Genomic DNA, 15,931 nt, shown 5'->3' with positions numbered 1-15,931 from the left:
TTGCACATGTAAAAAAATAAAAAAAGCGTCAAAACGAAAGTAGCATACGGCAGACGACAATGTGGGATAACCCCGCATCCCTTTTGTCTCATTTGTTTTGTAATGTGTTGTCTTCCTCTTTGTATAGAAAGGCCAGTCTCTTTGCGTCACTGTATAGTTATGTTCTACCCTGACGACAACAACAACAACAATAACAACAACAACAAAATCCCTACCTACCTACCCTATTTTTTTGTAGCCATGTTACCAGAAACATACAACTCTTTTTGGTTGGCCTTATAATATTCTATAAAATGCAATGACTTTGATTCATCTCGTTTCTATTCATATGTTATGGATCAATGTCAAATGGATAAGACTGCAACTTTACCCAGGTTAAAACAAACTAATCGAAAGATTCAAAACTGCGCAAAAACAATAGTTGAAGGTTTTTACAAAACATGAAAACATGGTTTCTCATCACAACATAAAAGATTGCTGCACAGATACAGCATATAATATCACTTCTACCAGGAAGACTTACAGCTGCACTTGAGTTAAATCCGGTACTTAACAGTCAAGGCCCATCAGGCGACTTCCGATAGCGCGTTCAAGCAACGCAAGAAAGTGATGAATAACCAAAAGCAAAGTTCGTCATTAATTATGCTAAAAGTGATGATACAATTACTTGTGCCAGAAAGTTTAAATGATGCCTTTGATTTCAATTCCGGTCATTCAGAGTCAGGGCCAATGCAGACGACTTGCACTTTGTGCGGGAAATAATTGTATGAAGGTGGTGGGTTTCCGAATAATAACATTGTCTGATTATCAAAGACAATAATGTTGGGTACATAATAAAATCACACATGTACCTGGTAGTTTAAAAGATGCAGTTGAGTTCTGCTCCGAACATTTTGAGTTTGAAACTTGGCAGACGACTTCCGTTTTGTCGAGTAGAGATTCGTGCGCGACGACACATGTGCTGCTCTGTAACCCGGAGATCTCTGTCAGACATTGTAGGTTCCATGAAAAGTTCGCTGCAGGGTACACGGCATCAGAAGTACAGGTGAAAGACTCATTCTGTTCAGGATTTGTGGAGTTTACTTGTCTGCTCACTGTCGCGTTTGAAGGTCCATCTGAAAGGGATAACACTACATTTTACTTAGTTTTTTTTTCTTTACTTGTTCTTTATCATTTCTTCGTGCAGTTTGTCACGTTGTAAGCCCTAACACCCTGCCGCACCTATGGCCGGTCAAACCATGCCTTACCCTATGCCTATGTTTATGTATGTGTGCAGTTTGTCACGCTGTAAGCCCTAACACCCTGCCGCACCTATGACTGGTCAAACCATGCCTTACCCTATGCCTATGTTTATGTATGTGTGCAGTTTGTCACGCTGTAAGCCCTAACACCCTGCCGCACCTATGACTGGTCAAACCCTGCCTTACCCTATACCTATGTTTATTTATGTGTGCAGTTTGTCACGTTGTAAGCCCTAACACCCTGCCGCACCTATGGCCGGTCAAACCATGCCTTACCCTATGCCTATGTTTATTTATGTGTGCAGTTTGTCACGCTGTAAGTCCTAACACCCTGCCGCATCTATGACTGGTCAAACCATGCCTTACCCTATGCCTATGTTTATTTATGTGTGCAGTTTGTCACGTTGTAAGCCCAGACACCCTGCCGCACCTATGACTGGTCAAACCTTGCCTTACCCTATGCCTCTGTTTATTTATGTGTGCAGCTTGTCACGTTGTAAGCCCTAACACCCTGCCGCACCTTTGGCTGGTCAAACCTTGCCTTTCCCTATGCCTATGTTTATTTCTGTGTGCAGCTTGTCACGTTGTAAGCCCTAACACCCTGCCGCACCTATGGCTGGTCAAACCTTGCCTTACCCTATGCCTATGTTTATTTCTGTGTGCAGCTTGTCACGTTGTAAGCCCTAACACTCTGCCGCCCCTATGGTCGGTCAAACCATGCCTTACCCTATGCCTATGTTTATTTCTGTGTGCAGTTTGTCACGTTGTAAGCCCTAACACCCTGCCGCACCTATGGTCGGTCAAACCATGCCTTACCCCATGCCTATGTTTATTTCTGTGTGCAGTTTGTCACGTTGTAAGCCCTAACACCCTGCCGCCCTTATGGCCGGCCAAACCATGCCTTACCCTATGCCTCTGTTTATTTCCTCACGCTGCACAAGTAGTTTTTGCTGAATTGATTTTGTAGATTGACAAAAATGCATTGATGTACAGAATCCGACCTGACTTTACATCATTGGTATGTGTCCATGCGGAAGGATGCTCTGATTACACACGAAAGCATTTGCATTCATATCTGACGTGATCTACAAGAAAGGTAATGTTGAATTACGACTGGCAGCTCTTGGTTGATATGTCGCTTCAGACTTACAGGCAACAAGAATGGTATACTCAAACGATGTGTGTACTTTCCCCGATGGCCCCCATGTAGAATGGCACGTGTAGACAGTACCATTGTCCTTCATCGTGACATTGTTGACAGTCAAAACAGCCGATCCGTTATGCTGTGCCCAGTAAACACGAGCGGGTGGCGAGCCTTTGTCTTTAGACACGTGTCTGCATTTGCATTGACTATTTTGTCCTTCTGCCACGTACTCTGGGCAGGATTTTGTCTGTAGTCGCAGTTCGCCTGGTTTGGCTGCAGCAAGATGAAGAGAATTGACATTGTGTGTATAGACTGTGCTCTACTCACTATTTGTATAAATGACAGGTTTGCTGAGCGCGTTTAATAAATATAGCAGAAGAAGAGGTACTAGGCAAAACAGAAGAAGAAGAAAAAGAAGAAGAAGAAGAAGAAGAAGAAGAAGAAGAAGAAGAAGAAGAAGAAGAAGAAGAAGAAGAAGAAGAAGAAGAAGAAGAAGAAGAAGAAAAAGAAGAAGAAGAAGAAGAAGAACAACAACAACAACAACAACAACAACAACAACAACAAAAACAAGAACAACAACAACAACAACAACAACAACAACAACAACAACAACAACACCAACAACAATAACAATTACTACTGCTACTACGGTGGATGTTGCTGTTAAGTGTAGGCGTTGACAATACTAATGACGACGACAAATACGACGATGGTGGGGATGATGATGATGATGATGATGATGATGATGATGATGATGATGATGATGATGATGATGATGATGATGATGACGAAAATCAGCTACTCACTAATGTTGAAATCACCAACCAAACTAAGGCCGCCTCCTGGTTCCATTGTGACATATACCAAGAAATGACCCTCTTCAGAACGTGCATCCATCGTAACGCTGCATGTCCCTTTGTAGTACTCACGACCGGTCTTTCTCTCGTTGAACGGCGTCAGAGAGGGACGGGTTGTCAGTGAATGTTTAAACTACAAGGAAAGCAGATCATGCTGAGCTTTTGTTTTAAGTTGCTATGAGACTGGATAGGCGTCATGCATCGATACCACACATGTCTTTCGTTTCTAATGTGTCTATTCTTATTTAATAGATGTTAACGATTTAGACCTTTGGTGAGATTTGCTCGTGATTTTGGTTGACACATGAATGAAGGATTGCCTACACATCAAGTCAGAAGAAACTCAAAAACTCAAAAAGTACTACACATTTGAAATAAGTGAAGAAGAGCTTACGATCTGTCCCTCATAGATGTACCACCGACAGGTGACGGTGAAATCCGAGTCGAACACTTTCTCCACTGTGACTGTCGCCGTCACTGTGAAGTTGTCACGGAGCGTCACTGTGGAGTTTCCTAGTACTGCGGGATCTGTCACAGGAACGTGGATGGTAGCTGAGCATCTATGTCTCTCTCTCTCTCTCTCTCTCTCTCTCTCTCTCTCTCTCTCTCCACCCATTGCACACCGGTTGGACCGTACATAAGGTAACGTTAAATTATGCTTGTGCAACGTATGTGGGAGTATCACTTATAACCTCAGGGTATCTCTTATCCTGTTGCGCATCTATAGACTAGAGACAGCGCTGGTTAGACTAAAACATGGATCGGGAACTTCAGTACGTACTTAGGACTACCGCGGCTGTGCTTGCAAGTTTGGATAGTTCTTTCTTTCTCATTTGATCCGAGTTTTATCTGTCTCATTAAATGCCATTTTTCTACCTACTACACATATAGTTTTCCTAATTGATTCCCGAAGATAAGTTAGTTTCGCTTCCACGTTTCGGTTTTCACTAATTCAACATGGCCGGCGTCGGCAATGCATCTTTGATCATCATCTTCTTCCGAAGAGGACTGGGTTCTTGCGAACGTCTCAGAGTCCTGCGGTTGAGTCACTGTTACCGATAGTGGTTAGCTCCGGCAAACAGGGAGATTAAAAAGGTGGGGAGGTTTAAAACTATGCGGTACAGGGGAGAGTGCGTTCAAGGGCGGGCTCTCATGCCCGACTGCACTGAGGAAACTGTGGCCGAGACGGGAGCGAAGGAGGGGCCTGCTTCGGCCGATGAACAAAGAAACTGTGATCGAACAAGTATGGTGTTACAAGGGGAAAGACCCGCAAAGTGAACTTAGTTGCCAAAGCCCGAAGTGTGACGACGGACTCGGTTTCCAGCAACTGTCCACCGACTCAGCGGCAAAATATGAGTTGACACGTCCGAGGTGAAAGGTAATAGTCTCTTCTTATTAGAATGTAAGGTCATTGTTTATGACTAAAATACAGTAGAATCACATAATGCACGAAGGAATGGAACATGTACATGGAATAAGATTGTCCGTCCACTAAGACACATTCCTAAAGGTGGAACCAACATCCTGACGGCTATGCAGAGAAAGTGTTCTTTTTCAGAAATGCATTCAAATAAAACAAATAGGGAAATGCCCACTGAACAGAAACACCCAGGCTCCTGATTTTTGGTATGAATCCAAGTTGAGAGAGATCAGCTGAGCTAGGATTTTACATGGAATAAGATCATCCCTCCACTTGCATACAATGTATACAACCAGAAATGAAGATACAGTGTGCTTGATGTGGTGATCAAGTGACATTTTGCTATGAATGTGTTTAAGCAACTAGTAGCTTCTTCAGCGTTAATTCATTAAACAATCACTCTTATTCTTAGCACATAGAGCACATTGAGTGAGTGTGTGCATGTGTGTGTGTGTGTTTGTTATTGCAATGTAACTTGTAAGACCTTATAATATAAATATACACAAATTATAACACATGCTGGGATTCTAAATATGTTCTGTTTACTTGCAGGTCTCAGTTATTACCAAGCCCTGCCTCATTCTTCCCGCAACACTGACATGGTGCTGTTGTAGAACACAAGTAAGTCCTTTGATCATTTCCAAAATACACTAGTGCAATAGCTTGTGAGTGCAACTGGTGGTAATGAGAATATTTTACCACAAAAGGCTAAAGTACAAATAACAGATTTATTATGTTGGAAAAAGAAGTAAGCCAGAGCAAGTGATTAGTGTACCAGTTAGCTAGGGTGGATGTATTATATAATTACAATTTACAGTCAGCATAGAATGTTGAGGACAGTCTAGAATTTTTCTCGCCCTGTGAATTCAACTGCAAATCAGATGGCATGAAGAAATCAATGTTATATCATGCTCTGCATTGAGTGAACCATCTCCTGTCATTCTGAGTGACACATCTCTTTAACTGAAAAACATGCCAGTAATTAAATCCAGGCTACATGGGGATGGAAAATGACCCTGGCAATTTCAACCTCTGAATGATTGTGTCTTTGTGTAGCAGGATTATGGATCTTCACAAGCCTTAGTTCATTTGTCTGCACAATATATCAGTTTACAATTTAAAGGCCCACTTGCCTTGTCACTACAGTATAATGTGGCTATGCTTTAACATGGAATCCCTCATCTTGGCCACATACAAAAAATTATATATTCAGTGACTGCTTGCTGTGGTGAGTTAAAATGTGTGATGAAATATTTTCACAAAAAGGTACCAGTGTTGTTAACAAAACTAATTCTTTAACAAACAAACAAAAACCACTCTGCACAGAGAGCATTCAAGCTGATCTATGTTGCTATTCGTCCAAGTAGAGGGATGATCTTATCCCAAGTAAAAGCCTGACAAGATCTGAGACTGTGAAGCAAAATGTTTTTACATGGTAAAGTAAGCCTTTAACGAGCAAGTATGTCTATTGCACTGGGTGTTTTATTATTATTGTATCATTTTTCTTTCAGGTAGTCTCTCTTTAAACTGACTTTCTACACCATGGTGTCTCTGGCAGTGTTATATTGGCAGAAGACAGTTGGAACTGGATTCCTCATTTAGATGGTAGGCATGTTTTGGGCTTTTGTGTTGCTTTGGTGTATGTGTGTGTGTGTGTGTATGTGTGTGTCTGTTCTATACCAGAAATAAACACACTGTTTGCTTGCTGTGGTGAAGTGACATTTTGTGATTTTTTTTTTTAAATGAGCTAGTACAGTTGTAGCTTTTACAGCATTTATTCATAACACAATCGCACTTGGCGCAGAGAGCAACCAGACCGTTCATTGTGGGTATGTGAACAAGTTAAGAGATCATGTCTTATCCCATTTTAAAGCCTGACCAGATCTTAGACGGTGAGCCAAATTGTTTTCATGAGAAGGAATGTGCCTTTCAGAGAAATCTATTAACTACAGTATTACTTTACAAAACATATTTTAAGAAATGAAATGTGTTACAAGTAACAGCCATGGGGGTGATAGCCTGTAGGTGGAATAATAATCTTCAATTGCCCAGAAATGATTGTTATCTGGTCAAGAAATGCAAAGCATTTTGATGTTTGTGACGATTAGTTACTCTTTATCACGTTTGGTCCCTGATTTTGCTGTCCTTGTCTGCGTTGGGCAGGTGTGCGTCCATGATGTCATTGCTATTGAAAACTAATCTGTACTGCAAAGTAAATGTACCCGTACATGACGTACATGGCAGTTGTCAACCGGGGGCCAGCCATGACTGGGATTGATGTATCCACAGGCACTCGACACCAGGTGGGCGGGGCCAGTGGTTGGGGTGTGATTCCCTGCCTTACACCACCACAAAGTGTAGTATCAGCAGACAAGACTGAGCAGAACTTCTGCCCCCCCCCCCCCCCTCACCAATTGACCACTCAGTGCCATGTGCCTGCAGCTGTATCATAAACACTTTGTGACAATAGTTGTTACCTCCTTAGAACAGATCTTGTGATGCTCCTCAGTCAGTCAGTGTTTGATGGATGCTAACTGGTATACTTGACATAGTGTTCATATGAAAGTTTTATGTGTTGCAGCTCATCCAGATCACAGGTACACAAAGGAGCTGGTTACAGTGATAACATAGGCACATGGAACTGCTTATGGACTACTTTAGAAAGTGAGCGGTTACAACCAAGACTCTTCCGTCAGGAAGGTCTGCGGAAGGGTGCTTGATCTGTTTCCTCGGACAGGCTTTTCAAGACTAGGTAGGTTAAACCACATGATTGGGCTTTAATTATGAATGCACTTCAAAATTCACTCTATTTCATTATCTTGTACAACCCCCCGCGGGTTAGGGGGAAGAATTTACCCGATGCCCCCCAGCATGTCGTAAGAGGCGACTAACGGATTCTGTTTCTCCTTTTACCCTTGTTAAGTGTTTCTTGTATAGAATATAGTCAATGTTTGTAAAGATTTTAGTCAAGCAGTATGTAAGAAATGTTAAGTTCTTTGTACTGGAAACTTGCATTCTCCCAGTAAGGTAATATATTGTACTGCGTTGCAAGCCCCTGGAGCAATTTTTTGATTAGTGCTTTTGTGAACAAGAAACAATTAACAAATCTTCAATAGTACTGACCAAAGAAGAAGGTTTAATTGTGTGATCATGATTTGATACATATGCTTGACCCTGAAGATGTGTTTTATTTGTTTTGTTTCAGAACTAAGTTTGGTGAAGTAGAAGCTACCGCTGTAGGCTGGTGTAAGGCTGAAGAAGAACCTCTGACAAGTCAATTTTCAAGCAACTGAGCACGAACCCAGGTACAAGACACAGAGCTCTCTTTCTATCGGTCTGTTATTCATAGAATGACACTAACAGTGACACAAGTAAATAATCTGTATCATTGTCTTGACCTCTAGAAATTTGGTAGAGAATAAGATGACTGATAGTATTATTTTGATTATTTCATGGTCATTACAGTGGCCTCCACCCCTGCCCCTTTTAAGACACCCCAATCTAAGACTCCTTCCTATTAATGACCCTGTTTTCGCAGACTTCTTGTTCATAACATCTGTAAATTCACTCCCATTTTAAGACTTGCTCCATTTGGACTTGGACTGGGTGGCCGAGTGGTAACGCAATTGCGCTCGGAAGCGAGAGGTTGCGAGTTCGACCCTGGGTCAGGGCGTTAGCAATTTTCTCCCACCTTCCCTAACCTAGGTGGTGGGTTCAAGTGCTAGTCTTTCGGATGAGACGAAAAACCGAGGTCCCTTCATGTACACTACATTGGGGTGTGCACGTTAAAGATCTCACGATTGACAAAAGGGTCTTTCCTGGCAAAATTGTATAGGCATAGATAAAAATGTCCACCAAAATACCCGTGTGACTTGGAATAATAGGCCGTGAAAAGTAGGATATGCGCTGAAATGGCTGCGATCTGCTGGCCGATGTGAATGCGTGATGTATTGTGTAAAAAAAAATCCATCTCACACGGCATAAATAAATCCCTGCGCCTTGAATATGTGCACGATATAAATTGCATAAAATAAAAAGATAAAATAAATCCCTGCTCTTAGAACTGTACCCACGGAATACGCGCGATATAAACCTCATATTGATTGATTGATTTTAAGACCTGATTTTGCTTATTTTGGATTTCGAAAAAAAGAAAAACAAATTCCCACTCTGTACAGAATTAAGCCAGGTTCATGATTTTTGTATGGACCAAGTTGAGAGATGGCATTTGTATAGGCCTGACCAGATCTGAGATGTTGAATCTAATTGCTTACGAAGAAAGCATTGTGTCATTATAGGCACACTACTTCTCGTCACCGTCTCAGTTCTGGCCAGGCTTTAACATAGGATAAGCTCATCCCTCAACTTTGTCACATATGAACAATCGACACACTGACTCTTGCTGTTGTGAGTTGACATTTTTTGATGAATTTATTTCTGGAAAAGGCACCATGCAGTGCTTTTTCAGGGGTGGGACTTTTCCGCGGATTTCCGCCGACACAACTTACGAATTCTGCTGGAGTAATCTATTTTTCCGCGTCACATTTCATTACAATATCTATGACTTGTTGAGTGAATGATTTGGAGAGACGTGGAGATGAAACAGAACACTGGAGGCTTGAGAGTTAAATTGTGCTGACTGAAAACTCCTGATAACTAATAGTAATTTTGAGGGGGGGGGGGGGGGGGGGAGGTTGGGGAGTGTGGAGAATGTCTTTTTTGTCAGATTGCACAGATTTTAATGTACCATTTAACCAAAATTCGGGGTAACATGCCCCCGAACCCCCTGGAAAAAAAGGGATTTCCTCCTTTTTCATCACAAGAGAGTCCCACCCCTGTGTTTACAGAATTCCTTGTTTAAAACTATCACTGTGCACAGAGGGAAGGGGGGGGGGGGTGTATTTGACCACCCCTGCGTTTACAGAATTCCTTGTTTAAAACTATCACTATGCACAGAGGGAAGGGGGGGGGTGTATTTGACCACCCCTGTGTTTACAGAATTCCTTGTTTAAAACTATCACTGTGCACAGAGGGAAGGGGGGGTGTATTTGACCACCCCTGTGTTTACAGAATTCCTTGTTTAAAACTATCATTGTGCACAGAGGGAAGAAGGGGGGGGGTGTATTTGACCACCCCTGTGTTTACAGAATTCCTTGTTTAAAACTATCACTGTGCACAGAGGGAAGGGGGGGTGTATTTGACCACCCCTGTGTTTACAGAATTCCTTGTTTAAAACTATCATTGTGCACAGAGGGAAGAAGGGGGGGTGTATTTGACCACCCCTGTGTTTACAGAATTCCTTGTTTAAAACTATCACTGTTCACAGAGGGAAAGGGGGGGGTGTATTTGACCACCCCTGTGTTTACAGAATTCCTTGTTTAAAACTATCACTGTGCACAGAGAGAAGGGGGGGGGGGGGGGTGGATTTGACCACCCCTGTGTTTACAGCAGAATTCCTTGTTTAAAACTATCACTGTGCACAGAGGGAAGGGGGGGGGGGTGTATTTGACCACCCCTGTGTTTACAGAATTCCTTGTTTAAAACTATCACTGTGCACAGAGGGAAGGGGGGGGGGGGGTGTATTTGACCACCCCTGTGTTTACAGAATTCCTTGTTTAAAACTATCACTGTGCACAGAGGGAAGGGGGGGGGGTGTTTTTGACCACCCCTGTGTTTACAGAATTCCTTGTTTAAAACTATCACTGTGCACAGAGGGAAGGGGGGGGTGTATTTGACCACCCCTGTGTTTACAGAATTCCTTGTTTAAAACTATCACTGTGCACAGAGGGAAGGGGGGGGGGGTGTATTTGACCACCCCTTTGTTTACAGAATTCCTTGTTTAAAACTATCACTGTGCACAGAGGGAAGGGGGGGGGGGGTGTATTTGACCACCCCTGTGTTTACAGAATTCCTTGTTTAAAACTATCACTGTGCACAGAGGGAAGGGGGGGTGTATTTGACCACCCCTGTGTTTACAGAATTCCTTGTTTAAAACTATCACTGTGCACAGAGGGGGGGGGGGGGGGTGTATGTGACCAAGTGAAGTGCATTGCTACATAATAAAATGAGCAAATCCGTCCCGTGAAGAAAACTTCTGCTTACTTAATTGTCAGATTTGCCAAGGCGTGTACATGAAATAAGATTATCATTCTAAATGCTGAATCAACATTCTGACTGTTTCCTATGAAACCAGGCTTGATTTTTGGTATAAATCCAAGTTAAGGGATAGCATGTGTAAAAGCAGAATTGTGTACAGAGGCAGCTTTGTGTTATTAAAGGCCGGCTGCTTTTCGTGAACACAGTTTGGCTCACATCTCACATCACCTGCCAGGCTTTTTAAAAAAAAAAAATGTTTTACCATGGGATAAGACTATCCCTCCATTTAAGCACATACCAGCAACAAACACAGTGGTTACTTGTGATGAACTAGTGGCAAGACAAATGATTTAAGCATCACATAACCTTCCTAAGTGAAGTCAAGTTATGTGTCTGTGCCAGTGTGTGTGTGCATGTGTGTGTCAGCATAGAATGTTGAGGACAGTTCGATGGTAAATCACCCTGACAATTTTAGCCTATGATTGTGCCTACATTGTGGCAGGATTGGATGTGGATCTTCAAAAGCCTAAGTTAACAAAAAAGTATGTAAAAGTACATTTTGAATAGTAGTTTTTTTCTCAGAGGGAAGATATCACAAGATATGATCGTTCCACTGCATGTATGCCACATAACTAAAACAAAAATTAAATGTTATTTTAATCGTCTTTTGGGTAAAACAAATACACCATCAATATATTATAATAATAATCTTGCTTGTTTACAGATGGACAACAGCTACTGCCAGGACCAGGTTACGCATAAAGAAAACAGTCAACACTTGGCTGGTGCTGCAGCTTCTTTGATGTCTATTTTTTTTTTTTTTTTTAAAGACAGACAGCTACCAGCTCATTCAAGACCATAGCCCCATCTTACTCACGCAGAACAGACAGCCATCTTTCGCCTTTGCACAGAACACTGCTGTCTGAAGGTACACATCAAAAGGATAGGTTTTGCACCTACAGCGTGCGACTGTGGCTAGGGTAGGAAGAACAGACTCTGCAACACGTTCTGAGAGGGTGGCCTTTTCTTGCCACCCGTACCCCTGTGCAACAAGACTTGGCCAGAGAGCACACATCCAAATGCAAACACTGAACACTGAAGAGGAAGAAGAAGAAGAAGGTGCCCACACAGAAGGACATAAATCTACTTTAAGGGCACACAAGTTTACAGCAGTTTATTGAATTGTAGCAGATTATAGGGAGAAAATGAACAAGCTAAATAGGCTGTACAGTACTTCACTTGAACAATGTATAAAGTTCCCTGTATTAAGAACATTTACAGATCACAAGACATTGTGTTTTCTTTTGTTTACAATACAAATGTTTCATAATAAAAAGATGTGCACTAGGCAAGATCCTTAAAATGTAAAACTAGTAGTGTGACAATTTTGAATTGTTCAGAGATGGTTTTTCTTCAGTGGTAAATGTTTTAGCTTTTTGAGTCACTTGAGAAAAAGTGACTCTATGTAATCGGTCAGTGTTAGTCTGTCCGTCCGGCCGGCCATCCGGCCGGCCGTCCGGCCGGCCGGCCGGCCGGCCGTCCGTAGACACCACCTTAACGTTGGACTTTTCTCGGAAACTATCAAAGCGATCGGGCTCATATTTTGTTTAGTCGTGACCTCCAATGACCTCTACACTTTAACGATGGTTTCGTTGACCTTTGACCTTTTTCAAGGTCACAGGTCAGCGTCAAAGGAAAAATTAGACATTTTATATCTTTGACAAAGTTCATCGGATGTGATTGAAACTTTGTAGGATTATTCTTTACATCAAAGTATTTACATCTGTAGCCTTTTACGAACGTTATCAGAAAAACAAGGGAGATAACTAGCCTTTTCTGTTCGGCAACACACAACTTAACGTTGGACTTTTCTCGGAAACTATCAAAGCGATCCGGCTCATATTTTGTTTAGTCGTGACCTCCAATGACCTCTACACTTTAACGATGGTTTCGTTGACCTTTGACCTTTTTCAAGGTCACAGGTCAGCGTCAAAGGAAAAATAAGAAGAGCAAACGCTCGATCGAGTCAGAAAAACAAGGGAGATAACTAGCCTTTTCTGTTCGGCAACACACAACTTAACGTTGGGCTTTTTTCGGAAACTATAAAAGTGACCGGGCTCAAATTTTATGTGAACGTGACTCATTGTGTTGTGAATAGCAATTTCTTCCTGTCCATCTGATGCCTCATATAATATTCAGAACTGCGAAAGTGACTCGATCGAGCGTTTGCTCTTCTTGTTTTATAAGATCCCGTTAGTGAAGCATACTATAAAACCTTGACCTTCCAAACTGTGTTAGCACCCTGGGCTGCGATCATTGTGTTGAGCTACTTAAAGGCACAGTGCAGCTTACAGCCTTCGTTTTGCGTTTTTGTTGCAGCTGAGTGCATTTACAGTTCAAAAATCCTCCTATGGTAGTAAAACTACCCAACGACGACATCTGTGAAGCTCGACAGTTTCTTGTTCACGCGAGTGCATAAATTAACCTAGTTATTACGTGGTGTTTGGTCGGAGTTCGATTCAACTGAGTGATTCCGGCCTCCATTTTGTTTTATACAAACTCATGATGATGTCTGACATAGTTTGCTAGTGACGTGTCTTTTTGTGCATGATGTGGTGATCTACCTGATCTAAATTTAGATCCAAAAATAGGTCAAGACCAGCCGGGTCTGAGTACGAAATTGATTCGTAAAAAAATCGCAGTTCTTGACTCTTTGGGTGCAAGTCAATGAAACTTGTTAGTTCTTCTAACAGATAGCTGCCTGAGGTATGACTAAAAGCCCCAGGGGCTCCGTGCACCTGAATTTGACAAGTTCAGTACCTTCAGCAAGCGCAAGTACAGTAGAGAAGCGCTTGACACACTGAAAAAGGCCTACTACGAGCAAAAGAAAAAGAATCAGTGATGCATGTGCTTTTGATGTAATCTTCTTTGACATTATGATGACTACAAAAACTGACTGATGTGTTTTGTTTGTGAATGATGGATATATGTGCATGATTGCGTTTCGCAGACACAGTTGTCATGTGCGTTGTAATTGGCGACGAATGCTGGATGATTACTATTTTTGTACCAGGATTACTATTTTTGGGGCTGAGCATTACTCCAAAACACTTATGGGGGTAAACAGGTCTGCAGCACAACTACAAATGTAGAAATGTCGTCTGCATTTTGTATATTTTAAAAGGTTATTTTTGTGCACAGAACATACATCTGCAGGGAGGTTTGGAGGGTGAAGTTAGGATCTGTTAGGAGGCATACAGCATCACACTCATTTTGTGTGTGTGTATTTTGTGTTGACAGATAAGACACTGTCATTCCAGCAGAAACCTGTGATGATGCACATTTTATTGAAGTGACCAGCTGAAATTGTATGTACGTTGTTATGAAATTGACAAATGATCCCTGCTTTGCAATCCTGGGTTAATGATATTGCCAAAATTAAAACGTGGAGGAAAAAGTGAGTGTAAACCTATTCTTGTGGTGGTGTGTGTGTGTGTGTTTGAGTGTGTGTTAAACAAACAACGACAAACAACACCAAACCTACATCAAACAAGCACAACAAAAACAAATTACACAAAAAAATGGCAAAAATCAGAATATCAACTGAGAAAAAAAACCGTGGCTGAATGCAATACTTATTATAACTTAAAAAGTAAAAGTGTGCGTGTGGATGTGTGCGTATGTTTGAGTGTTTTAAACAAACAACAAACCTAAATTAAAGAAGCACAACAAACAAACAAAAAACCTGGCAAAGTTCTGAACATTAACACAATGCTGCTGTCTGCTTTGAGGGGAGGAATAAAATGACTGAAGCCGGACTGCCGAGAGGAGGAAGGAGGGGGAAAAGAACACGCAGACATGAAAACACACACAACTCCATGACAGATAAACTGCTTATGTTCAAAAATCAAGAATATTTAAGCGTGCACACACGCACGCACACACACACACACACACACACACACACACACACACACACACACACACACACACACAGACTCTCCTCGTGAAAGTAAAGGTAAACTCGAACTTGAAGGTAAGTATAAATGTTTGATATGGAAGAAACCTGTGATAAAAGTCTTTGTATAAATCATCGGTACCAACAAAATTCAGTTGCCACAACGCGTAAAAGGACATACTGTAGTTTCAAATTAGTAACAATCTAAGCCATTTTAATCAGCACTGGTGTCCGGCAAGCACTAACAGATACAACAGCACGTGTATGCATCTTGAAGTAATAAGACCTTGAAGTAGGCCTAGAGTTTACACTATGCATTATGTAATGCTTTAATTCAGCTGCCTAACTGTGGAACTTTGCAAATCAGTGTGTGAGGACCGTTTCACAAAACAGACAAAACACCCTCTCAGTTATTTACACAAATCAGTTCCAGAATGTGCGTGTTCCTTTTCCGTCTCTACAAATTAATGTTATCTGGGGGGAAAACGAATCATTGTCGCTTCCGCCCTCAGTTATAATTGCCTGAGCATAATAGGAAATGCAACAGGTGTAGTCTTCCGCCTGATTTTTAGTCAAGATATTTCGACACAGAATGTTTCTTTCTTTTTTCTTTGTATGTTCACAAGCTCACATACAATCATTTATGCAACACTGACAATAAGACCAGACCAGAGTTGTGATTGAAATGGGCAGTTTATTTAATAAAGCTCCAGAATGAATAAAAATACATGACAAAATAAGGTGGTCCCGCTGTACAAAGCCGGTTACCAAACACACACACACACCAACACACACAAACACACTCACGCACGCACACACACACACACACACACACACACACACACACACACACACACACACACACACACACACACACACACACACACACACACACACACACACAGAGTAACATTGTACAACTTACTGTCACATTCAAGCGGGAACACCAAACAAAACGTATCATCAAATGAAACAACATTTTAAGTGGTCAACTGAGCAGATGACCACAAACCACACTTGAAATCTTCACATCGTTAACACTTTCTCCTGTATCCACAAAAGTCATTTATGCTGACTAGATAATGACATAAGAAAATGACATCAATAAAACCATTCCCTTTTTTATTTTAAAGAAAAACAAGAAAATTAAAATAACGCAAAGAACTGATGCTCAGTAAGGTTGGGTATCGATCTCAAATGTGTGCATAGCTAATT

At 41.6% G+C, this 15,931-nt stretch overlaps 1 protein-coding gene and 1 long non-coding RNA gene across 2 annotated transcripts in view; one reads left to right on the top strand and one right to left on the bottom strand.

Annotated features, from left to right (window-relative positions):
- Positions 1–15,931, bottom strand: part of LOC138974534 (uncharacterized) — a 96,328-nt gene that overhangs the window by 27,265 nt on the left and 53,132 nt on the right. Inside the window, exons 8-11 of the mRNA XM_070347248.1 lie at positions 3,637–3,770; positions 3,192–3,375; positions 2,392–2,658; positions 852–1,115 (exon numbers count right to left, since the gene is read on the bottom strand). Of these exons, the coding sequence (XP_070203349.1) occupies positions 852–1,115; positions 2,392–2,658; positions 3,192–3,375; positions 3,637–3,770 (849 nt within the window). The remainder of the gene's footprint in view (positions 1–851; positions 1,116–2,391; positions 2,659–3,191; positions 3,376–3,636; positions 3,771–15,931) is intronic.
- Positions 3,822–14,215, top strand: LOC138972901 (uncharacterized). Its single transcript, XR_011457804.1, has 6 exons — positions 3,822–4,620; positions 5,215–5,283; positions 6,174–6,267; positions 7,244–7,414; positions 7,868–7,967; positions 11,483–14,215. It is a non-coding gene; the product is annotated as an uncharacterized lncRNA (long non-coding RNA).

The sequence above is a fragment of the Littorina saxatilis genome, linkage group LG8, assembly GCF_037325665.1.
Source record: "Littorina saxatilis isolate snail1 linkage group LG8, US_GU_Lsax_2.0, whole genome shotgun sequence".
Taxonomy (NCBI): domain Eukaryota; kingdom Metazoa; phylum Mollusca; class Gastropoda; order Littorinimorpha; family Littorinidae; genus Littorina; species Littorina saxatilis.
Note: the sequence above shows the minus strand (reverse complement) of the source record. Positions and strands in the feature narration are given on the sequence as shown.